Here is a 26,615-nt window from a genome sequence, read left to right as displayed (position 1 = left end):
ATAATTGAAAGCTGGGACTCAATCAAATATTTGAACACCAGTGTTCACTGCAGCATTATTCACAATAGCCAAAAGGTGGAAACAATCCAAGTTTCTTTCAACAGATGAATGGATTAACCAAAAGTATCCAGCCATAAAAAGGAAAGAAGTCTTGATACATGCTACAACACGGATCAACCTTCAAAACAGTACACTACATGAAATATGCCATTTAGAAAAAAAAACAAAACACTTTATCTTTTTTAGATCTTCAAGTTGTCTGGTCCATAATTACATATATATTTAAGTCACTAAGCAAGTCAGGACATGAATAATGCAGTTCAAGTATTATCTTAAAACAGACTTTAGAACCCATATTACTCAATGTACAGTAAGTCCTCACTTAATGTCCTCGATAGGCTCTTGGAAACTTCGACATTGAGCAAATCAACTTTAATGAAACCAATTTGACCGTAGGCTCATTGATATAAACTAGAGTTAAGTTCCTACAGTCCATTTCTGATCACAAAAAACACCACCAAACTTCTAAATAAAGACTGAAAACACGTTTCATACTGAACATTGAACTAAATGTGAGCTACACATACATTTAAGAAAGATTAATGAAAAATGAAATAATTATTTATCCAATTTTTGGTGAATCAGTGAATGACGGTGGTCATAGCAGTGCTGGGTTAAATTAAGGTATAAACGTTTGAAAAGTGAAAATTGTAACGAGCATGTCCTCCCACCATGCAGTTCAGAATCAATCACAAATATGATGAGCTCTGAGTGCTTTTGTACTGCATTATTTATTATGTGCATTTGGATAATTATGGTAGAGTTTACAGATTTTTATTTGATAACAATTTGTATTCATTCATTCATTTGTTCATTCATTTCCAACCTGCTTATCCCAGTTCAGGGATCCAGATGGCCGGAGCCCAACCCAAACATTCAGGACCCAGGGCAGGAACCAGTCCTGAACAGGACACCATCTCATGGTAGGGCACATATACCCACTCAACCAGACTGGGACCATTTAGAGACAGCAATTCTCTGTACACAGTTTGGGGATGTGGAAGGAAACCAGAGTGCCCAGTGAAATCCCACGGAGGCATAGGGAGAACATGTAATCGCCACATAGTGGCCCTGACTGGGAACGGACTTTTTTTTTTTCCTTATCAACATTATCGCTGAACGAGTTGAACAAAACAACAGTATTTGGGGACCTGCTTGACTTATATTCTATTGGCTTCATACCTATATTCAAAAACAAGCAAAACATTCAGAGTAGACCATATGCTGGCCAAATATCATTCAGCATGCCTGAGATATAAAAATTATAATGATGTTCGAGAACATTTTTTTGCATTAGTCCTGCTTGCAATGGCTATGTTTTTAAGCCAGTAGGATATCTGTCTTATATGTGTTCTTTTCTCTTACCTCATAACTAAGAAAATGCTAATCATAATAACTGCCAGCGAGAGCCTAATATGTGCCAGTCTCTGGACTAAGTTCTTTACAGGGATTAACCCTCACAAACCATATGTTCTTATCCCTCCTGTGCAGATTGAGATTTGAGAACCAGAGAACAAACTAAGATTACTCTTAAGATCTGTGTAAATACCAACTCTATGCTCCTTCCACTGCACCACTCACCCTGCTATACCCCAAAATAAAAACTCTGCAAAAATAAACTTAAAACATACAAATAATATGTTTGTGTTATTTGGGCCAGCTAATTGATTCCTGATGTTCATATTTATTTTAAACTAAACTCATTACTTGTTCTAGTATATAAATGACTCTGAAGAAGAATGTTCCTGAAAACCACAGCATTTTATCTGCTTAAATTATCTTATATTTTTGCTCTGAAGCCATTCTCCAAAGTAGAACTGAATAAAGACTTGAGGATAGACATGAACACATCTGTGAAGGCTGTAATTTTTCTGAAAAGGAAAAATAAATGCATCCCCACTGTCATAATCACAATTGGGCAGAGGTAAATAATACATAAAATGGACTGCAAAGTCTACAACGTATCTATTTTGTTTGATTGTTTGTTTGTTTGTTTTTGAGACGGAGTCTTGCTCTGTTGCCCAGGCTGGAGTGCAGTGGCGCGATCATGGCTCGCTGCAAGCCCCGCCTCCCAGGTTCATGCCACTCTCCTGCCTCAGCCTCCTGAGTAGCTGGGACTCCAGGCGCCCGCCACCACGCCCGGCTAATTTTTTGTCTTTTTAGTAGAGACGGGGTTTCACAGTGTTAGCCAGGATGGTCTCGATCTCCTGACTTCCTGATCCGCCCGCCTCGGCCTCCCAAAGTGCTGGGATTACAGGCATGAGCCACCGCGCCCGGCAACAACGTTATCTTTTAACACCATGACCTTATCCAAGTGTTCACTCCTCAAAAAACAATACAAGTAGAGACATATAATAAAGGTATCAACCAAGCCTTTTTTTTTTTCCCCAAAAAGGCATTTCAAGTTACAAAAAAGTAAAACTCCATTAATTAAGTCCTTAAGTTTATTTTATTTCAAGTGAACTAAATAATGAATTAAGCTACTTTGAAATTCTGCCTGTTATTTGATCTCATAATCCTCATAGATATTGCGTTTAATAAATTGTCATTAAATGGATTCTACTGTTTTATACGCATACATACATATATGTGGGAAAGCTATTCTTTATATTTTGCTAACTGCAACTGTTCAAAGATTAAAAGAAGTAATTTTATGGCTAAATATGATATATGAAAAAAGTAAAATGTCCATATTCAAAGCAATTCTTAAATGACCTTAATATTTTAATTATCTCTATGTTGCCAACTGCTGGCACAAACCATGTGTATGCAATTCAGATGTATCCAATTCAGCACAATGTTTTGTTCAATTATATTTTCCTGTCCTTTATTGCATACCTATAGGTTTATTAAACGGGAGAATAGAATATCAGAGCCCAATGTGCTACTAAAATAGCCACTTAACTGGGTTCCATACTTTTCCCCATCAATCTTCATTCCACCAGCTTGATTAAGCTTCCAAAAATCCATGTCTCATGTCACTCTGATGTTTAAATTCCTTCAAAGAACCCCACTGACTCTCAGATGATTTCCACATTCCTTGAATATACAACTTGGATATCTGGACACTCCCACTTATCCTACCACTCTAAGCTCACTGAATGTACAGTCTTAGCTCTCATGAGTCCCTCATTCTGTCCTCATTCAGTGTTCTACCATACTAAACTCAGTCTTTCCAGAATCCACCATGTTCTCTGGCTTGCTTCTGGGCCTTTATAAACCCTACTCTCTGTTTCAAACACTTAGCTCCACCTCACCTGAAGGATAAGAATATACCTGATAATGCATCTTCTGCAGAAAACATTCTCTGTCTCCCTAAGCTGGGTTAGATCTGCTAACCTCTATTATAGCACCTTTCATACTTTTTAAAAATTATTTGCCTTGTCTTTGCCAATTTTTGCAAACTAGTAAGGAACAGGTATGCACACACAAACACACAGAGATTATGAAAATGTTGGTTGAATGTGAAACATGATAATGTGAAAATATATGGAAGGAACTTCCTCTGAAATCCTCAGGCTATCTAGTGTCGAAATTAAATTTTTTTTAGGTCCTAATATGTACTTTTTATTGTATTCTATTGACCTCTTAAACACCACCACCCTTTCACTGATCAGTTTGATCCCAAGTCTTTGATCCTTTCTCCCTTGTTGCCTTCACCACCCATATAGATTACTGATGAAACATATCATAATACTTTGATTGTTTCATCTCTAATTCCTTCTCTAAGCTTCTTTGCACATTCCCATGACCAGTAGTGAACCGCATCATTACAGTGTTAAAGAGCAAGACTGCTTCTTAAGTCCACCTCTGCCTCTTAGCATCTGTGTGACTTGGACAGATTACTTAATTACTCTGGGCCTCCGTTCCTATATCAGTACAATGAGAATAACAAAAATATTTACTTCAAAGAGTTTTTTTGTCAGAACTAAACTGGTTTTTGTAACAATGCCTTCGAATGATGGTGGGGAAATCTGTGCCTGTGGGTATAGACCTCCCATAGACCTCCTTGCTGCCTATTTTTATATGGTACATGATATAAGAATAATTGTACATTTTAAATGTTGAAAAATAAAAGGACAATATTTTGTGACACAGGAAAACTATATGAAATTTCAGCTTTCATAAATAAAGTTTTTATTGGAACATAGTCACACCCATTCATTTATATATTGTCCATAGCTGCTTTTGTACTGCAACAGAGTTGCGTAGCTGCAACAGAGACTGTGTGCTTACAACAACTAAAATATCTACTACCTAGCCCTTTTAAGCTGAGTCCCTAGGGATAAATAGGAGTTCCTCAGTGAAGAAGAGAAGGAAAGAAACAGCAGATATGGTAGCACAGGTACAAAGAGAGTAAAGAGTTCAAGGAAACCAGCCATGCTTGCCCAAGGAGACATCAACACTGAGAAAATTTAGCTCTCCAGATTATCCCTGGATGCACCATGGCTGCTGAGGACCACTGGAGAAAAATCATATCTTCATCATGCATTCACTGCCACAAACTCCAAGAGCCATCTCCAATAAAAACTATCGACTCGCCCATCCTGACATTTATTACTAGAACTGGAATAATTTTCAGTTTCTAAAATGTACCTTGCTGTCTTTATCTGTAGATTTTTTCCAGTCCTTCCTCAATTGGTTAAGGACAGTTGACTTATTTTTCAATCCTGTCAATAGAATCATCTGAAGAGTTTATAAAACCTATGAATGCCTGGAACCCACCCCAGAACTAATAAACTAGAATGATTGGGTACAGACATCCATATTTTTTAAGTTTCCCAGATGAGTCTAATGTGCAGCCAGGGTTGAAACTTGGTGGCTTCAGACCTAGTCAAACTTTTAGTGTAAACCTAAGCATGCCTTATTCTAGGAGATTTATTCTTAGCTCATCCAAGAGGATGATGTGACCTCTTTATATGATCCCAGTGTCTTGTATTTCCCCTTAGATCACCCTACACTATTTTGTTTGCTTGCTTAATTATGTCTTTGGCTCTAGGCTGTATGCTCTCAGGCACAGCATCTGTCTAAATTATGGTCATGATTTTCTTGTTACATACTCATATCAGCTAATATTTCTCTCTCTCTGTTAAGCATGTAATTTATTGTTTAACATCTGCCTCCCTTGATACACTGTAAACCCTCTGACAGTGAACATCAGTGCTATTGATATTCACTATCAAATTGCAAAGACATAGCAGCTGAAGCACAGTAAATAATCAATGGAGAAATATTTAATGGATGAATAAATGAGTAGCCACAACCTGTCTCATAGTTGAAGCATTTTTCCTACCAGTTTGAGATGGGAAAGGAAGAGGATTGCAAGTGACCTTTACCAAGAACTTGAAGAGGTTTCCAAGTTTGTTTGTTGCCATTGTTTGATTCAGGTGTGGGAAGAATATAGGTGTGAAGCAGCGCGGTGGCCCACGCCTGTAATCTCAGCACTTTGGGAGGCCGAGGTGGGTGGATCACGAGGTCAGGAGTTCAAGTCCAGCCTGGCCAACATGGCGAAACCCTGTCTCTACTAAAAATACAAAAATTAGCCTGGCATGGTGGCATGCACCTGTAATCCCACCTACTCCAAAGGCTGAGGCAGGAGAATCTCTTGAACCTTGGAGGCAGAGGTTGCAGCGAGCCGAGATCACACCACTGCACTCCAGCCTGGGACAGAGCGAGGCTTTGTCTCAAAAATAAATAAATAAATAAATAAATAAATAAATAAATAAATAATAAAATAAAATAAAATAAGTAACAATAATAAAGTAGCCTTCCTAATGTAGATACTTTCCCAACTTCTTGAGAGTCACTTATTCTCAACCCGTACCTCACATGACAGACTATATGTGAGGCATACCATTATGGAACTAATAAAAATAAAATAATACAGAAGAAAGTTCTCAGCCATCTTCCACTCAGTCAAAAAACCAGTATTGCTACTATGAGCATGTGGTAGTGAGATGTAGGACTGACAAAAGAGAAAAGGATAGAAAATTGATTATTTCTTATAATTTTCCTACTACTAATATTCTGCTATATTTCAAAATCATGATGGCTCTTAAGAAAGAGTCTAAAAACTGGGACATGCCAAGCCTATAAACAACAATTGATAACTAGTTTCCACAGTAAGAACTGCCCAACAACTAATCCAAATTCAGTAGTTATTATTTCTATGACTTTGGATAAGCTATTTACCTTTCCAAGACTTAGTTTTCTCAATTTAGCCTCATTTTGAGAATTAAATGCTGTAAGGAATTTTAAACATAGAATGGTGTCTAATGCATAATACATATTCAATAAAAATATTATCTAAAATTATTATTCCATGAAAATGTCTACCTTTCTGAACATCTTTAATACCATCCACATTTCCCTAGAGCTATAATTAAATTGATTCCTGTTACCTGCTTCCTCAGACTACCTTGGGAAAGTTCTCTGCAGTTGAGTAGAATACTAAACAGTTTTGATCTCTAAATGTCCATTCAAAATCATCCATAAAAATTATGTACTGCTTAGCAATCTCTTCAGCATGTTCATATTGTATTCCAGATGCAAACAACCTCAGGAGGTTTCCTGGAATTTAGCTTAAGCAACCAAATAGATCTTAAATCTATATTTTCATGCTCAGCACTTCATTACCCCCTAGTAGTACAAACGGACATTAATACACTGATATCATTAGCATTTTTCTCTTTTCATTATTTTTTCTTTGCATTGCATAGAAATTGATATAACTATAGCTTAAACACAGCGGGCCTCATCTAAGCTATTTATTAAAGATTTAAAAATGTAATATTGTAGACCCTTTCCTCTGACACTGTTCTTTCATTTATTGTAAATACATATATTCCACATACCAACCATGAATTACATATGAATATAAAATATTAGAAAATTAAGCACATTGACTTAAATACTCCCATATTTGAAAAGATACAGAAGTTCACATTTAAATGATGATGTGACACAAATAATGCCAATAAAAATTACATAAACTTCCTACCCTCAGTAGAACCCTTTTTGGATGAAATTACCAGATGTTTGACTTGTATGCTACAATCTAATCTTTGTAGTCAACACAATTGCAAAATTAAAGAAATAAACTACTAAAATACATTAGTAAATTGTAAGATTATATATGAAGCCCTTACAGTTGTATAGTTTACATTAATTACTACAGGACATGGTAAGTGTTCCATAATACTATTTAGAGTTCAATTTTCCCCGAAGGGTTTTATAATCAACTAAGATGTATTGTCATTAATAATGCTCTGTTTACTTAATATATTTCTCCACATATACACTAATATACACACAAATACTATAAATAAACAAATGTTGGCATAAAATGGCTTAAGATTTTGATAGGCACCTTGAAAAAAACTGCGTATTTCATATTCAAACAGTGAAGAGCACCAAACTGAGAACGACATAAGAAAGACAATATATATCAGTAACCTGGAGTTTTAGGAATTTTAGAGTTAATTTCATCAAACCAAACACATAACAAGCCCATTAGTACTATCTTTTCAGAAAATAGAAATCCAGTGAACAAATGTAAATGTATTTTCTTACAATTCCAGGAAAATTCCAGTTTAAAACAAAATGAACTGCATAGTGAAATTCATAATTAGAAAGGTCAATAAAAATACATAGTAAAATATTCTGAAGTGTAATTAATGAAAAAGTGTGACTTCCAGCAAAATCAATTGTATCAGCATCCCATTGTTGCCTATTTATAATTCTAACCTATTTAGGGATTGAGAGAAATAGTTGACCCTTGAACAATACTAGTTTGAAATGTATAGGTCCAGTTATGTATGAATATGGTTCAATACATAAATTTAAAACACATTTTTGGAGATTTGTGACAATTTGAGAAACCTTCCAGAAGAACAAAGTAGGCTAAAAATATCAAAAACATTAAGAAAAAGTTAAGTATGTCATGAATGCACAAAATATATGTAGATACAAGTCTTTTATGGTTTACTACCATAAAATAGACACAAATAAAGTATAAAAAGTCAAAATTTGTCAAATCTTATGCACACAAACACAGATCATACATGGCACCATTACACATGGCACCATTCATAGTGGAGAGAAATGTAAACAAACGTAAAGATTCAGCAATAAATGAAAACTGCATAAGATTAAGTGTAGTGCATTCTGTACTACTGTAATCATTTGTTAGCCACCTCCTGTTGCTATTGTGGTGAACCCAAATGTGGCAAGTATCTGCTTAAATATCATTTCCACATGAGCAGTGGATCTCTCTAGTAAATTGCCTATCTCTGTAAAAAGTGATCTCTCACGTTTCTTGTGTGCTTTTCATCACATTTAGTGCGATATTGTAAACCTTGAAAAGCACCAGGGAACCTATCTGAAGTACCATTAATGTTTCACATACTCCCAAGAAGCAGAGAAAAGTCATGACACACACATACATACACACACAAAGTTGAATTGCTTGATATGTACTGTAGATTGAGATCTGCTGTGGTTGCCTGCCATTTCAAGATAAATGAGTCCAGCATAAGGATCATTGTTCCAAAAACAAACAAACAAAAAAAACAGAAAAAGACAAAAGAAAAGAAAGGAAATCCATGAATCCATCACTGCATCTATGCCAGTAAGTGCAAAAGCCTTGAACTTTTGCAAAACATCTTTTTTAAAATCTTATATTGAAAATGCAGATTTATGTGGGTGAGGGTGGCTATGAGAAAGCCATTATATAACTATGAAGTTCAATATGATTCAAGAAAAAGTGAAGTCATTATATGACAACTTAAAGCAAAAGCAAGGTGAAGAATCTAAAGCTGAAGAATTTAATGCCAAAAACGGTGGTTCAATAATTTTAGAAAGAGGTCTGCTTTAAAAATGTCAAGATAACAGGAGAAGCACCTTTCGTTGATGAACAGGCAGCAAACCATTTCCCAGATACCATTGGAAAAACCACTGAGGAGAAAGAATAGCTGCCTGAACAGGTTTTTTCATGCATATGAAACAGCCCTATTTTGGAAAAAAAAATCCACAAAGGATATTTATTAGTAAGAAAGAAAAGTGAGCACCAGGATTTAAGGTAAGAAGAAATAGGCAAATTCTACAGTTGTACAAATTCAGTCAGGTTTATGAGGAGGGCAGCCCTTATCTATAAAGTTGCTAACCCCAAGCCTTGAAGGGAAAAGATAAACAGGAATGCCTGTCTTTCGGTAGTACAACAAGAAGGCTTGGACAAGAACCCTTTTTCTGGAGTGGTTCTGTCAATATTTTGTCCTTGAGGTTGGAAAATACATTGCCAGTAATAAACTGCCTTTTAAAGTTCTTTTGATATTGGACAATGCCCCTGGCCACCCATAACCCCATGAATTCAATGACAAAGGTGTTCAAGTGGTCTAGTTGTCCAAAGTACATCTCTAATTCAACCTCTGTGTCATGGGGTCATAAGGATCTTTAAGGCTCACTCACATGGTACTGTATGGAAAGCACTGTCAATGCTATGGAAGAGAACGCTGATGGAAAGAACATCATGAAAGTCTGGAAGGGTTACACCACTGAAGATGTCATCATTGTTACAGAGAAAGACTTGAAAGCCATCAAGCCTGAAGCAATAAATTCCTCCTGAAGAAAACTGTGGCCATATGTTATCCATGGCTTCACAGGATTTGCAGCAGAGCCAATAAAGGAAATCAGGAAAGAGATTGTGGATATGGAAAAAAAATGTGGAGGTGTGGGGGCAAAGGGTTTCAAGATATGGATCTTGGAAAAATTCAAGAGCTAATAGACACCACACAAGAGTAATTAGCAGAAGACAACTTGATGAGGATGAATGCTTCCAAACCAGTGTCAGAAGATGGGGAAGAAGAAATAGAAGAGGCAGTGTCAGAAAACAAATTGACATTAGACAATCTGGCAGAAGTGGTCTGATTATTCAAGACTGCGTTTGCCTTCTTTTATCACATAGACCCTTCTATGATATGGTAACTAAAATTAAAGCAAACAGTGGAGGAAGGATTGGTACCATATGAAAACATTTTTTAGAGATATGAAAAAGCAAAAAGTCAGACACCAATTACAATGTATATCCCTAAAGTTGCACAGGTGTGTCTGCGTCTCCTGCCTCCCCTTCCACTTCTTCTGCCTCTGCCATCCCTGAGAAAAGATCAGCCCCTTGTCTTCCTCCTCCTCCTCAACATGATGATGATGATGATAAGGAAAATCTTTATGATGATTCACTTACATTTAATGAATACTAAATATATTTTCTCATCCTTATGTTTCTTAAGAACATTTTCTGTTCTCTATTGTAAGAATACAGCATAAAATATATATAACATACAAAATATGTATTAATCAACTGTTTATTTTGTCAATAAGGCTTCCCATGAATGGTAGGCATTAGTAATTAAGTCTTGGGGGAGCCAAAAGTTATACATGGATTTTCAATGCACAGGGAGTTGGCTCCTCTTACCCTTATGTTGGTCAAAAGTCAACTCTACATAAAATACATGATTCTGAATTTATCTTCGATCAAGGGCAATACTACTTTCTAGGTAGCCATCACCATGGCTCTCTTAAACCAACAAAACAAAGTACAAAATGCCGTTACCATTTCTACACAGCTGTCATTTCTCAGAACACCTGAATTAACATGCATAGTGTCCATCAAATAAGAAAAAATGCTTTACTGTGTAGAATTTGGCTCTTATATTGACTGTACTATGTATGTATGTTAATACTGCATAAAATGGAGTAACAAACTATGGGAATTATTGGATACAGATGACCTAGATGCTGCTAACATCTAAAAGCTTGAATAATTTAAGGCAACATTTATACTCTAAAATTATCTAATTTTACATTTTACATAGAAAATTAACACAAACTCAGTATCTTTAAATGCACCACCATTTTCTATATGAAAAATATTTGATTAGTACTAAGGAAAAAATGAATCAGAAAAAAGATTATGGGGAGGGTTGCAAAGGCCTGGAAAATAATATCAAATAAAAAGAACAGGCAAGGCCTCAATAAGAAAATGATATTTGGGCAAAGTCTAGAAAGTCATAGGAAGCTCCTCTATCCTGCTATTCTTGCAGAACAGAATTCTAAGCAAAAGGAAAAACAAGTGCAAAGAACCCGAGACAATAGTTGGCCCAGAATGTTGAAGGAAATGCAAGGAGACAAATATGTCTCAACAAAGGGATCTTTTTTCAAAAAATTATCCCCCATACCCACTTCCTAATATTTTGGCTCTCTTTCCTGCTCAAGTCCCTTCATTTGTACATTGGATATTTTCTCATGTAAATTTGTGTAACAGAAAATATTGTTCAGTTTGGATAGAGAGCATGGAAAGTTAACAAAAAAAAAAAGATAGCTGAACTTCAGATTGAAGAAATTTAGTTCTCTGTAAAGTTAAACTCTGTATTATATAAAAGCCAAAATCTTTCTATGTACTCTATGTGAACATGTGAATACTGCTATAAAAAAGATTGACTGCATGGACAAAACAAGAGTGAAAGAGTTGTGGTCAGAGAAGTAAAAGTGAGGATACACTGATAACAGGCTGTATAGGTCCTGTGGAATGTTCAGGAGACTGGATTTTATTCTAAATGAGATTTAAAAACCATTGGAAGGTTAGGGGAGAAGGATGACTTGAATCAACTTTTTTTTTTTAGACCAGTTTTAGGTTTACAGAAAAATTCAGAGGAAGGTGCAGATAGTTTCCATTCATTTTATGCTTTCAGACCACTGGGTCTGCTGTGTTGAGAAGAAACTCTAGGCGCACTGGAGTGGAATCAGGAGGCAGTGAGGAAGTAACTGCAATTTTCCAGATATAAAATGTTGCTTTCTTAGACTGAGACAGAAAGTAAGGGTCAGATTCTACATATATTCTGAAAGCGGAGCAGATAGGAGTTGCTGATAGGTAGAAAAGGAGATAAGAGAGAAAATGAGTAAAGCTTAGTTCAAGATTTGTAGCTGGAACATCATGATTGATTGTGTTGCCATTGAGTGAGATGGAGAAGGCTGTTAGAAGAACAGGTTTCAGGAGAGGAGTTCTGCAATTCAGTTTTGGGTATACTAAATGTGAGATGACTTAATAAATACTGTTAGAAATCATTGAGTAGGCAGTCAAGTATGCAAGTCTTAAGTTCAGGGTAAAGCAGGATAGAAATAAAACTTTAGGAGTTGACAGCCTACCAATGCTATCCAGAGCTACAATTAATCAATCAATGACATGATTACTTTAAAATTCTATTTGAATAATTTCCACTGAAAGAGAACTTTAAGACTTAAAAAAATGCTGACAATAAACAATTGGTCATCTCAAATAATCAAAATAGAGATCATGACCTCATATATTAATCCTAAGAAACAAAAATCATTGTTTGCAATTTTTGTTCTAAAAGCTGATATACTTTGGGTAATAACAAGAACAGTCACATAAGGTTTAGAAATGCTAAGTTATGTTTTTGTCTTATAGCAGATTTTATTTTAACATTTTTCTCATACTCCCTTATAAAGTGGAAGTTTACTTGTATATTTTGCAAGACTACATGACCATAGCTCCATATAAAGTGTGACTTAAATGTACTAATTACTGTTGAGAACCCCAGGTGACTTGACAGTAGGGTTGGCTATTCCAGAAAAAACAGCATGGCCCCAGTTCACTGACTGTCAGAGGATCCAATGGTAGGAATCAACTGGGACAACCTAGTTATGTGTTGATATCGAAGTATGCACTGACCCTGCTAACTTGGCAGTTTCCTTGTACTTTTTAATTAGTGACACGTTTCCATGCTATGCAGAAAAATCTATCTTTATGATCTTGTGTTATGTGTCCCCCGCCTTCTTCCCCAGCACCATCTCACGTTTTACCCCCACTGCTGCTTCTCCAGACATACTGCCATTTTCCAAGTCCTATCTTCAAGTCTCTTATGGTGTCATCCTCCCTTCATAAAGGCCTTCACATCACTTCCTGGAATGCTCTTTCCTCTTCACTTTAGTTAATTATTCAATGCTCGATTGGTACTTTCTCAGGGAAGTTTTCTTTGACTTTACTAAACTTCTGTTTTGTATTCTCCAGGAACCACACACCTCTCCTTCAAAGCATCTAGCATAGCTGTAGTTTTATATTTACTTGTACCACTATTTGATTAACTACTGTCTCCTCAAGTAGACCATAATCACTACGAGGCAGGATTGTAACTATCTTTGCCCACCAACTACCTTTAGCATATAATGAGCTTTTAACCTGTACTTGTCGAACGTGGCAATGAAATGAATGAATTAGTTTAGAATTCAGGAAGAGCATTTAATAGGGATTTAATAGATATTTGTTGAATAAGTAAATGAATGATTGCAGGTATTAATTAGCTTTTCACTCCATGAGAATAGAGATCGTCATATTGTCTGTGTAGCCACAGCACTTAACACAGTGATTAACATAGAAGATAGTCATTTAACTTTTACAGTTATTGAACAGACTCAATCCTGAACTTTTTTATATCATAAAAGCTTGACCTGAAAGTGGAAAGCAAAAATGGCATCACAACTCTGAGTATGGTGAAGAAAAGAACAAAAACTAGTTGAGAGTACGACATTTTAAAAGTACAGCATTTCTAATTTACAAATAGCCAAGGCTGTTAAAAAAAAAGATGTATTATAAAACTAAAATTATACTTCCAATATAACCATTTGACTTTAATACTGAGAAGAGCAATATTTATTGGCATTTAGTTTATTACATGCTCTGGAGAGAAGGATTAAAAGAAAGCATTTTCTATATTGTAATTTGTTGATCTCCCCAACTCAGTTATTGCAGAGCCACTACTGCTTAGCAATAGCATATTTATCAAATAATTTGTACATTATGATGAATAGCCTTTCACTTGACTTCCAGTGCCTAGTTATACAGGCCAGATACATTTCTATTTATTTATATATTGGTTTCCTGTTACAGAAGGTTTGTAAACCCCTGCTTCTGCATCAACATTATCTATGAAACTTTATAAAGCATCTATGCTTTGATGTCATACAAAATCTATTTCATCAAAATTTCCAGCATCAGGATTGGAAATAATTATGATACTAAGCCACGGACCCCAGTCCTCTTGACTTTATTGAAAATATCTTGCTTATGAGTTCATTCATTCAAAAAATATTTACTGGCTATTTTCCTCTAGATATGGTGACAGATGCCAGAATGTTTTGCATCGGTGAAAAAGATGTATTTCTTGCTTTCATTATACCATCAAAAATATTTTGAGATAAGTATTTGAGTTTTGGATAAGTATAGTGTGCTTTATAATGTTATGCCAGGCTAACTACCCCAATCTTCAATGCTCGAAGAAAGTTATTTCTAGAGGGAGACAATATCTAAATCTCAAGCAAAGAGGATTTTTACTTTCAGAAATAACAAAGTGGGAGAGTGCTTAGGGTAGAGGTCATAGGTTGGCTTAGAACCAAAACAGAGACTGATAGTCTCAGGAAATCACAATAATATCAGCAGAAATTGGTTCAAGATACTTCCATAGACATTGAGAGTAGGTGATACACATAGCTATATATCACATCTCAGGCGGTTAGGTTATGGACAATCAAGTCATTAGCAATGTCAACAACGCCCTCACTTCATTCAGCAATGTTTTATCAAATGCCTACTATGTGGTAGATTCTGTTTTAGATGCTTTCTGTTCTAGATGGATTCTGTTCTAGATGAAATAAAGCAGATAAACATACCTATACCAGTGATTTTAGTGTAACTAAAATATACCATGGATAGCAATATAGTATAAAAACTATGTAACTATATTCCAAAAGGATTTTACAACTATTGTCTATTAATCTTATTAAGCATTTTGAAGCTCTATATATTTCTTGTTTGGAGATGGTACTTCATAATATAATAATTCCAATATACATAAAACATATAATTTACTTTCTAACTTGAAGAATGAGTTTATTGAAATAAACATAAAGCACTTTATTTATACACACATGCACATGTACCCACACACATCCATACATTATATATATATGGATATATATATATATATTATATATGGATAAACTGCTATTTCTGATAGCTAATAAGCAAAGTCAGACAACTAATCCCCAATAGCATACCAATCTGAGATGAAAGGTTCAATAATGAATATATGAGAGGACTATTTCCAATGATCGATTTTACAGATTGATATTATTCTCAGATTAAACTTTCTTGTTCACTAGTAGAAAAGTAAAATGATGATTTATGCTACTGTCAATACCACTACATATCTTAAGGTATTAACAAAACAAAGTTTTGGAGGTAATATAGTCACTCTGTAGCTACAAATATTCAGCGGCACCTTTGGAGAGAATGCAAAACTGTTTTCCATATGAAAAAGCTAGAGGTAAATTGAAATTTATTTACTTTTAGCAAATGAATTTAAAAAAGAGGAGTCACTACTCATGTCACTACCAACAGCATAATCTGAGGAGGTCCTCAAACTTTCAGTTCACACCATTCCAAGCTAACTCAATTTTAATCTTGTTCCAGTCTTCTGGGTAAAAAAAGAATATAATTAACCTAAATAGTTACTATATCAATGCTGTGTATTTTGTCACCATGGTAGACACTGGGGACACAAATAAAACTAGATCACAGTCACTACCCACCCAGGAACTCCTAGAAGAAGACTGACATAAGTGAGTAATTTTAAAAATAATGATGTTACATTCTCTCAGTTGATTACACTCCAAAAAAGCTTTTGGATAATCAAGTCTGACATTTTTTATGCTGAAGACAGTTAAGAGAACTTCCATACACCAATCCCCAAAAGTAGAATAAGTCCTGATGATCTTTGCAATGGATCCTGATTAGGACAAGCAATGATCTATAAGAGTTCTTTTACTTAATGAAACCAAGCCAACCACAACTGGAACTTTGAATACTAACAGATACATCTGTCAGCTTCTCCTTAAGTTAATCAAAGGAACAAAAGTAATATTTGATGACTCCCAGAAACTCCCCTTTCAATCCTCCACTACCACTGAGGCTGAGGTTTTTCCATAAAATGGTAAGAGTAATATGGTCTCTACCACTGAACTTAAGTGCAGGCTGAAGAGTTATCTGGATTCTAACATCACCTTTTACCAGAACCTCTTTTTATTTCTCCTTGAAGGCAGTCAAGTTATTCACCCAATGACCTGGTATTTTCTGTGGTTTAGCTGCATGATGTGTACATTAATATTAGGCCCCAGGGCACCATAATCATAAGATAAGCCTAGGAGGCTGTGTAGAAGCATTAGAACACCCAGCAAAGTGAACATGGACAAGTGGCCAAAAGCAAGGGCCTTGGAGAAAGCTTGGCAGCATTCAAATTCTGGGTCTACTACTTACTAGCTGTGTGACTTTAGGCAAAATCTTTCACTTCTCTGTTTTTCAGTTATCTCATGGGTAAAATCAGTATTTTGATATCCGCTTACTTACAGGAAAACTGTCACAATTAAATAAGATTCTCTATGAAAGTGCATATGACAGAACCTTATACATACTGAGCATGTATTTGGTATTAGGGCTCACCTGGAGATATAAGGGAAAGTTTTCTGGAGCTATGATATTTTACTTAAATTTCGAAGTATAAAGTAGGAGAAGGTGTTTGCTGATGGAAGAGAATGAGATAGACATTCCAGGGAGAGTGTTCAAAGATAGGGGAGAACACAGGCAAGAGGTTTAACATCACTAAAGTGCAAGGTAAATGGAAATGGGCTTGGGGAGGTGGGAAATGGCTGGTCATGAGCCTGGACATAAAGTTATGCCACATCCTGAAGGGCACTCTAAGCCATTTAGACAACAAACTTATCCTAAAAGCCAGTGAAGTAATCGAAGATTCATTTGCATGCAAAAGGAAGAGTAACAGTCAGCAGTAGGTTGAGCTCCACTCTTAGACTCTAAAGACAGAAGTAAAGGAAAGACAGACACCACTTCAATATTTACATTTTTTTCTTTCTGTGCAGAGCTATCTAAGAGCACCAAGTATGAAAATGCACTAGAGTTCTTATTAGCCAGCTACTGCTCTTTCTGGCAGTCATCCTTTCAGGAAGTCTATGTGAAAATCTGAGTGAGGAAGGAAAGCCAACTACCTCACACAGTCTAAGGTTCACTCCTTTAAGCCCGGATGTCAGTTTACCAGTCAAACAGAGGAAGGAAGCTTCCCTTGATACTCTGTGCGCTCAAGTTCTATGAATAGGGACCTTCATTTGCCTGTACAGTACAGAGCCATTCAAGAGCAATTAAATTTGGTTAAAATAAGAAAGAAATGCTTTTTAAGAAAAAAAAAAAGAAGGTTTGAGGGGATTGCAAAAGTTAATTGTGCTAAAGCACTTTTACACAGGTTTGTTTTAGTTCTCAATTGTCAAGTCGTATTTAAGCTGGTCTCTTACTCTGAAATATGATAACCTTTCCTTTCTCTAAGTTCTTTCTCCTAAATTAATAGCACTGTCTCTAATTCCATGCGCAGCAAGCAAAGAGTTTATTTTACCAGATAACAGTAGGTCTGGTGATCAGCCAATGTCTAAAGAACCACTAGCCAAGTCAGTAGTAGGCCAAAGACTGCAACTGATAAATAGATATTACTCACTAAATCACTTTAAAATTGTCTTTCATCTTTGCTACAAGCTAGTATTATTCATGTTGAGTTCTGACACAAGTGAACATATAAAAGAATACACTTACCTATATCAATAAAACCATATTAGGGTTTTGAAGGAAGGAGAAAGAAATACATTAGATGCATTCTCAAACTGAAAGTATTTTAAAATGGAAAAAAAAATACCTTTAGGTTTTGAATTAAATTGCAAGAGAATTTAGAAGGAATATGTCCTCATGTAGAAAGTGCATTAGTGTATACTGAAAGCTACACTGAAAACTGCATTGAAAGTTGACTCTTTAGTGAAAGAACTTAGGGAACATTGCAACTTTTTATAACATCAGCGTTTATCTCTCTTCTTTGCTAAGGAACAAAACTTGAATGGTCAAAAAAGAAAAAGTTTGGTTTCCTCTCACCACTCCCAACTCAGGTCACATTTCCCCAGTATTACATGAGGGAAGTGAAGGAGTAAAAGCAGAAATGCTGACCAACGCTCAGTCCCCACTTGCAGTTGCCTTGAATTCCTAATGATTACGCCAACCACGCTTGATTACTTCTCCAAAAATAAGGAGAAAATAAAAGTGTATCTAATAAAATTCTGGCTTTTAAATACCTAAACATAATCTTTAAAAATTGTATACAATGATGGAGATATCTCAGCATTTTTTAAACTCCATATTTACATAAATTGGTACAGTTAATTGTGAGTATAAAAACTCATGATAAATGCTTTCACAGTATAATCTTTAGGACCCTATGGTCATGTATTGCTTTTCCCTAAAAACAGAAAGACTCTTAATTTGGTGGGAATACTAGTTGAAGACTGGACTTCTAGAAATAAATTTTGAGATAGAAAATCAAAATTTTCCTCCCTTACATCCCTGCAATTTCACATGTGGTAATTAAATTTGTAATAGTTGTTGACAACACAACAGATATCATGGTAGCCTACTAAGAGTGACTACTTCCTATACATTAACTGCCCATTTATGCCTAAGCTAACAGATACTTATGTAATTTCAGATACTTTGACAATCCAAAATAAAAACCTTTATTAGAATTTGCACTACTACCTTCTCTCCTATTTTTTTCTTCAGTTTGCCACTTGTTTAAAAAAAAAACTGTTAAACAAACAACACACAAGTGTGTCATAATGATTATCTGACATTAATAAAAGTCATACTATATGTATACATAAAATATATGTCATCCAATCAATTGAAATTAACCTGAAAATATCAGAAATTTGCCATTTTTTATTTGAAATAAATATATAATTTTCTAAGCTTCTTAGAAATTCAAAGTTGGACCTAGTCTTCTATTAACAACTTTAGAGAGCATACAAAACTATGTTCTTAATCCAGCAATGAATAGAGTATTACGCCTTCTACTTTGATGTAATCTTATAAAATGACATAATTAAGAATACAAATGATCAAAAATTACCTTTCTTCAAAGGTAGTAAATAGAGTATTTTAAAAATTCATTCTGTAACTATTTTCTATTTAAATTTCTTTATATAAGACATTTTCACTATATCTACCTTCTCACTAATCTAAACTCTAGCAAATATATGGTCTAATAATTTCAGACTTCGGAAATAAATATAGCGATAGTATATGGAATTCTTTCTCTTTTACTTCCTTGTAATTTCACATATGGTAATTAAATTTGTAATAGTTGTTGATTGCACAACAGATACCATGGTAGTCCATTGAGAGTGAGTACTTCCCATAAATTAAATGTCAATTTTTTCCTGAGCTAAAAGGTACTTACATTAGTTTCAGGTGTTTTGACAATCCAAAATAAAACTTTAATTCGAACTTGCACTACTAAGTTCTCTCCTCTCATTCCATTGTCTCAGACTTCTATTATTTAAAATTCTTTTGATCACCATTACAGATCTTCACTCTACTCAGAAAAACCTTGATTATTACAAGAATATTTTTATGAGGAAGAGTATTCAGCTGACAACTTTTTGTGTCTTAGTTTCCTCATTTATTGAGAAGGTAAGATTGATTAGCAATTTCTATAATTTCTAGTGCTAGCATTCTCTTTTAAAAATCGTATATAAACACCTTTTTTTAACCTTTTAAAAATTCAGCTTGTATTACACAGAGACTCTCAACCAAACTTGATTTAAATCCTTGTTATCATGAAATAGGCAGCATCTCACTAAATTAATCAGAGTGAAGAGAATTTATCCTAGGAAAAAGCAAATTTTTAGAAAAGAAAGGTGACTATTTATACAATTTTCTTAGCTAGAAAGCCAACCCATAAATTTGAAAAGAGATGTTTGCTTTGCTGTATTTTAAGGATAACTTAACATGAACAACCGTGTGGTTCTATTTTAGTCACAAATTGAAGAAAATAAAAAACCGAAAAAATATTAATTTTTTACCAATTATGTTATGCAAATACATTTCTCACTTTGCTACTGCATAACTTTGTTTAAAACTATACAAATACCTTTTAGAGAATAACTTCTATAAAGTATCCCCTCAGTTAAGTATTAATTATGAAGCAAATTGTCACTTTAAGATATTAAGAAACTTAATTTCAAAACGAATGGACAACTAGGTAAAAGAATCTGTGCCACCTAAACTGAAGCTATGTGTGTAAAGCATGCAGAAAGGTGTTTCTCTTTAGTCTATATTCTTTCTCTATTATAGTCCTGATCAATTTTGAATTTAAAAAACAAATGGAAAGACATAATATTAATGAGTTTAGCAAACACTGCATTTCTTATCAGAAGCATATCTGAGTTTCTGACTTCTGATTAAGGAACGAAATGGACAAATTCGATCTCTTTGCATTGTTGGACTAGCACATACTCTGGAAGCCAGGACCATTTCACCTGCTGATCCTGGGCACTCAAAACTACACTTTTTCAGGGCTCACTATCGATTCCTGACAAGCTTCCAAAGTTCCAAGTTTGATCAGCCTCTTACAAGATACAGTATTGGCTTAACTGCCAAAGGTTAAATGTAATTTTAATTAGTAAAAAGTGATTCAATTAGATTTTTTTTTTTTTTAGTGGTTGATTATAGCTAAGTCTAACTCTTACTTAAAACACTTACATAAACTCATCTATCTTAAGATAATCATAGTGTGGTCACTATGAATTCCAGGTAAACCCCACCTCCTGTGAATAGTAAGTAATGGACTAACTGCCAAAGAATATCAATAAATCGCTGAGATACATCATTTACTTTAAAAATAAACATATATATGAAACATAAAATTGAAGTTAATGTAAATAAATACTTATAAAAATCACACTTAACCTTGTTATTCTAAATCACAGCAAGGATTGATTTTTAATGAGTATAATAAATATTTCCAAGTTATAGTTTGATTTTTCAAAGTAAAATAATATGACTAGGTATGAAGTCATAAATTTTCTTTAATCCATTCACTTCCAAGAAATTTCTCTATATTATTTTCTTTAGAGTCTAACTTTGTTTTGAACCCAGATGTTTAAAGGTTTTAATGTTTTACTTTTATATAAAAGTAGTATCTGTTTTAAATTATCTTTGTGCTTAATATCCAAATCTTATCACTGTACCTCAATGAAATCAATGTCATAGTATGATGCTGGGATATAATATCTTTATTTAGAAATTGGTATAAAATCTTACTTCAACCACAAATCTAAAGGTTATTATCAGAAGTGGACACTGGGTTTATTTTTCCCTTGTGTGGTGATTCAGGATTTGTAGCCAATGTTTTCTTTTTAAGCATTAATATACTATTATTCCCTTTTTGAAGTTAATTAAGGGATAAGAATGCCTACAAAAGTGGATTTATGTTAATATGTGGCCTCCCAGGAAAAATGAGCACTAAACAGCTTGATAAAACACATAACAAAATCTTAAAATATAAATATCTAAACTACCACTTAACCTTCAGGGCATTTCATCAAGAAGAAACCCAACAAAATCTAATCCTTATACTTTGCTATTTCTATCATTACTTGGCTTCATAAAAATAGGGAAAGTTGTTTTCCCACCATTTATTTGATGTGGTACTGGAATGCTGTTTAAAAGTGTTTCAGGTATGTTGCTAGACTGAAAATAGAAAATTTATGCATGAAAAGTACAGAAATTTGATATTAAAAAATATTCACATATCGCCACAGAAAGGCTCAATGTGGAAAATAAAAATAAATAGCTTCAGTAAAATAATCCCTGAATCCATGCAAAAGTGTCTCTCGGAGCTTGTATTTCATCCATCGCCGAAGAAATTCTCAGTTCCTATAATTTTCAATAAATAGCTGCCATTACAATATTCTCATTTACATGCGTGTGTGACATGCTGAAAAAGAAATGGCATATCCATTTTTCCTTAATCAAGGGTCCTTTTCCAGTACCACTGTAGTTAAGAGGGACTTACAGAGGCCTCATGTCCCACGGTAGACGCAGGAATTCTAAATAATAAACAAAACCAGCAGAGGGCAGAACTGCTGACAGAATTGACCAATCCAACCGGTGACCAGGTACCAAAAGTAAAATACAAACTTTTTGATGGATTTCACTTTCAAAGACACTCTTATCTATCCTTGAAAATGTGGAAATGAATGAATCAACATAATTAATCAACATAATAACTCCTTTCAAAATTCAAATATAGTCCTAATAGGACTTTCGCTGTATTTAGCAGGAAAAGTCACCCCAGGGAATAATCTAGCGCTGCCTGCTACTCGGGAAGCTGAAAGCCACTAAGCGTGTGGAAGGAATAACCTGGTCGCAGAGATCGGCCTCCGGGAGGGCTGACTCTCATTAGGGAGAGCTCAGATCTTGGCATCTAGACCCAGGGCCACACTCAAGTTTCTGCTAAAGCCTACGCATTTGGGCTTGACCATTTTTATCTCCCTTGACCCAACCTCGTCAGTCACCCTCCTTCCTATCCCCCAGCTTCTTTCTGCACTCCTCACAAAGCTTGCTTTCTACTCTAAGCTGCCTGGGCTCCCTGACCTCCAAAGGCTTTCGCCTGCCAGTCGATTCTAAGGCACCTAACGGACCGCTCCAGCCAGATGCCTTTTCGGGAAAGGGCGGGGGAAAGAGGGAGGGAGAAGGCGGAGGGGAGGAGTGAAGTCGCTCTCCCTCCGTGGGTACTGACAGGGTTGCAGACTTCCGAGCAGGTCTGGCCATTGAATATTTGGTGGTGCCACGTAGGAACTGTTCCTTACCTCTCCCCTCCCACCCTACCCACACCGCCTCCCCTTCCCTCCCAATCCCTAGTCCTCCGCCCCCACCCCATTTGCTTGGCGACTTTCATCATTCTCCAAGAGAACTGCACGTCCAACCTGCAAGAAGAAGCGGAGGGGTGGGGTGGGGGGAGTCACTGAAATTCAGGGGAAAGTGTTCTCCCTATCTTGAACCTATTCCTAATAATCTGCCAATTTTTGTCCACTTAAAATAGATTGACCCTCCCCCGCCCCCCAAACACACAGAGTGTTCCTAATCTTCTAGATTCAGCCCCCTGGTTTCTCTTATATCCCCAAAACTAAAACAGCCTGCTTCTCACTTGGTTGCAGACAAAGAACTTTATCAAGGTTCATTTTATACCCTTTATATTTTCTCCTCAGCTCACCCTTAAAAAGATATTCCCATTAGTTAGAATCTGAAGAAACCAGATGTGTTCCAAGGGCAGTCTAAAGACTGTGCCTCAAACAAAAGCTTTGTATAACTGCCCTTGTGTTCAAGGTAATATTTTTCCTCTTTTCAAAGAGGCTGGAAAGTGGTGAAGGGCATTTTCAGCAGGCTCTCCTCCTGACAGATCTTTTTTTCCAGCTACCTACCTCCTCTCCCTTTATTGTCCCGCCTACATTCATCTCTTTCTCCAGTTTCCAATTCCAACCTGGTAGCAGCTACAATCTGGATTGTATTTAAGGGAATTGCTTTTTTTTTTTTTTTTTTCCTTGAAGAGCGGGGAGGAAGGGTAAAGTGGGGGGAGGGGCACAGAAGCAGTAGGACCGACGGCAATCTCCCACCTCCCCAAATCCATTTTTTCTTACCTCCTCTGACCTCTCTAGCTTGGAAGAGGAAGGTCAATGCGAGGGTTGTTACGGTGAAATCCCAGAGCCACCGTTTCGTTTTCCACCTAGAGGACCACGGCTCCATCTCCGAACCCCGCACTCACAACTGTGAACTCAACCCACGAAATTGCGACTGCAGACCAACTTCGTCCTTTCCAAGGTATCGCCGGGGATGTTTGCTACACAGCCATTGGGGAGGGAGAGGGGGAAAAAGTCAAAGGGCTTTTTCTTCTAAATTTGGTGGTTTGCGTTCTTCGCGTTTCTAGCCCTTTCCTCTCCCTCTGAGTTGGCCCCACCGGCCGGGACCCTCCAGCCGCGACCCTCTGATCCTTCCTCTGCCGGGCCCTGCCTTCAGAATGAAGGCAGATGAGGGGCTTCCACCAACAAGCTGAGAGTACTGTGTGCCCCTAAAGGCTTCATGCCGTCAGTGGGCTGGACGAGTGGCTCCGGGCAGCCCCCTCCTCCGCCCACTCCCCTCCCTGCTCCCAGCTCCCCCACCCAGGGCGAAACTGACAAGCAGGCTGAGGGTCAGACCCAATCACACGCCTCTGGGGCGGCCCCAAGCCCGCCCCCGCCTCCCTCAGCCCAAGAATGAGGACTCCGAGCAGGCCCAGCCCACCAACCACCCCCCATCTCCCCACTCCTCTCCTGCCTCCTCGCCTACCAAATCCCCGAGAAAAAATGGGAGGGAGTTACGGGGGACGCGTGCTTGGCTCCAGCACTTTGGGAATGAAAGGAATTGCAGGAGAGCCCCAGAGCACACGGAGTTTTCAAGGAGCTTCTGTATTCAATAAAAACAGCTACTTGTCTACTTGCACCCGTCTGTTAGCCTCTCGCTGGTCGGCGGGAGAGGGGAGGAGTCCAGCGCCTGATCGGCCACACCGCTGGAGTCCTGGGCTGGCAGCGGTAACCTTATCCTTGTGCAAAAATCTGCTTCGTATGGCAGACGTGGAACCAGTGGACTCCTTGCGCTGCCTACTCTGAAAAGTGTTTTTATTTTTGTTTTTTTAACCCAATAATTAGAAGAAAGGAATGAAGATGGAATGGAGGGACCCTAGAAGTTAAAACCTAGAGCATGTAGGGAAGTCCTCTTTGGAGATCTGAAACTGACAGGTTTACCTCTTAAACGTTTAAATTCAGCACTAGGTTCATTCAGTGGCTTTCCTCTTAAAAGAGTTGAACTGTACTCTGAGGGAGAAGGAGGAAAAAATTTATGGGAGCTGACATTAAGAGGGTGAGTAATTTAATTTTCCAGCTGATTCTGTTCTGATCCTGGATGAGGGGGTACTGAGGAGTGTGTAGAAAAGGCGAGGAAAGCAACTAGCAGAAATCTCCAAGAGGCTCGGCCCACAGCTCCTCATTAAGGGCCTGGCCCTGGCCCTCAGCCTCAGGAGCCAAAAACGTGGTCACTCCACAGTGAGAGTAATGAAGAGGGCAGGTTTCTAAATTCCCTCTCTACTTAACCCATCCTCAAAGTAATCCTCTTACACCTGGAATATAGATTCCCAAGTCACTTTTTCCACGTTAAAATCATTCCATTCTATTGACTCCTTTTTGTTCGTTAATAATTCCTAAGATGTTTCTCTCAAAGATTTTCTGGAACAGTGCCCATCAGGGTGCCAGCATACATTAGCCACTCAATAGAGATGGGTTGGATGAATGAACACATTTTTCTGTTGACAAAGACTAGAAGCATTGGCCAGGGCCTACTTTGAGTATTTAAGTCATTTAAATGCTTAAAGGCCCTCAACTAAGTTTACTGGGTACATATGTTCAATTCTACAGCTGCCACTAATCTTTAGGAACTCAGTTTTCTATTAGTCATCAAAATATGCCTCATGATCTATCAGATTATATCAAATCTCTTCATGCAGTTTAAAATTGGAAGAAAGGTGATCAAAGACTAGATCGAGCCCTTATAGGGGTATAACAGCATGAACAGAGACATATAAACTGAAGAAAGCAACTAGAAAATACCTTCAATATAAATATCACTCTCCATAACAAAGAACTACTCCCTTATCAAGAAGCTATCTCTTAGATCACAGGTAAAAAAATACTTGACATTTGTAATGCTGTTGGCAGAATGTTTGGGATGCCTCATATCAGCTGCAGAGAAATATCATCAACTAGTTCTTCAGATTACAACCTTAAACTGTTGGTTAAAATAATTTAATATCATATTGCATTTGAACCTGAAATGCACAATTACAAATTAAGACCCTTACAGTAAAAATATATGTATTTACCATCTTCATTATCCCTCATCGTCTCACAGATGGAAAATTTGTATATATTGGCTGTTTCCAAACTTGTGTACAAACTGATTTTTCTGTCGAATCTTCGGATATTTTAAAAATTACTTTTTACATCTTCTCTCAAATGTAAAATAGTGAAATGAATGCAAATTTAGAAATACGTATTTGTGAAGCTGCCAGAATTCTAAATCAATTCAATAGCCAGAGAGAGTTACGGTGCTTGTAGCAACATGTACAAATGGTGTTCCAAATTGTCTCTTAATAGCTCTCAAATTTATTGAGAGTTCTGGGGCCTGATACTGTTCTAGAAGGTGAGAAATGATGCAGTCAATCTAGCAGTCCCTACTTTCTGGTCACAACTCAGACCTTCTCACTGCTGTGAAAGGGTCCTTTCAGGCAAAGCATCTTGGGTGAATAGAGTTATTACCACCTTATGCTCTCTGTACTTTGTGGTCTGAATTCCTCTGGCCACTGCCCAGCTAGGCATAATCTGGGTCTCAATGAATGCCTCTAGAAGGAAACATAGCAAATTCATGGTGAGGAATAATTATATCTAAGCCCTGTAGCCTGTTGCTAGATGCCAGATCTAGAGCCTCCCTAGGAACCAGCCCATGGATTTATAGG

The 26,615-nt window shown here is 36.6% G+C and overlaps 1 protein-coding gene across 3 annotated transcripts in view; it reads right to left on the bottom strand.

The window, feature by feature from the left end:
• COL11A1 (collagen type XI alpha 1 chain) overlaps nt 1–25,100 on the bottom strand; it is a 233,700-nt gene extending 208,600 nt beyond the window's left edge. Inside the window, exon 1 of one of the 3 annotated variants that reach the window (XR_008626073.2) lies at nt 23,713–25,100. Coding sequence is in view for 2 of the 3 variants with exons in the window: in XM_034932204.3 (XP_034788095.3) it covers nt 23,713–23,818 (106 nt within the window). In the remaining variant the exon portion in view is untranslated. The remainder of the gene's footprint in view (nt 1–23,712) is intronic. The other 2 variants (XM_034932204.3, XM_003808494.7) reach the window with 2 other exon arrangements.
• Between the last annotated feature and the right edge of the window lie 1,515 nt (nt 25,101–26,615).

This window comes from Pan paniscus, chromosome 1 (assembly GCF_029289425.2).
Source record: "Pan paniscus chromosome 1, NHGRI_mPanPan1-v2.0_pri, whole genome shotgun sequence".
Classification (NCBI taxonomy): Eukaryota; Metazoa; Chordata; class Mammalia; order Primates; family Hominidae; genus Pan; species Pan paniscus.
This window is presented reverse-complemented; position numbering and strand designations above follow the sequence as displayed.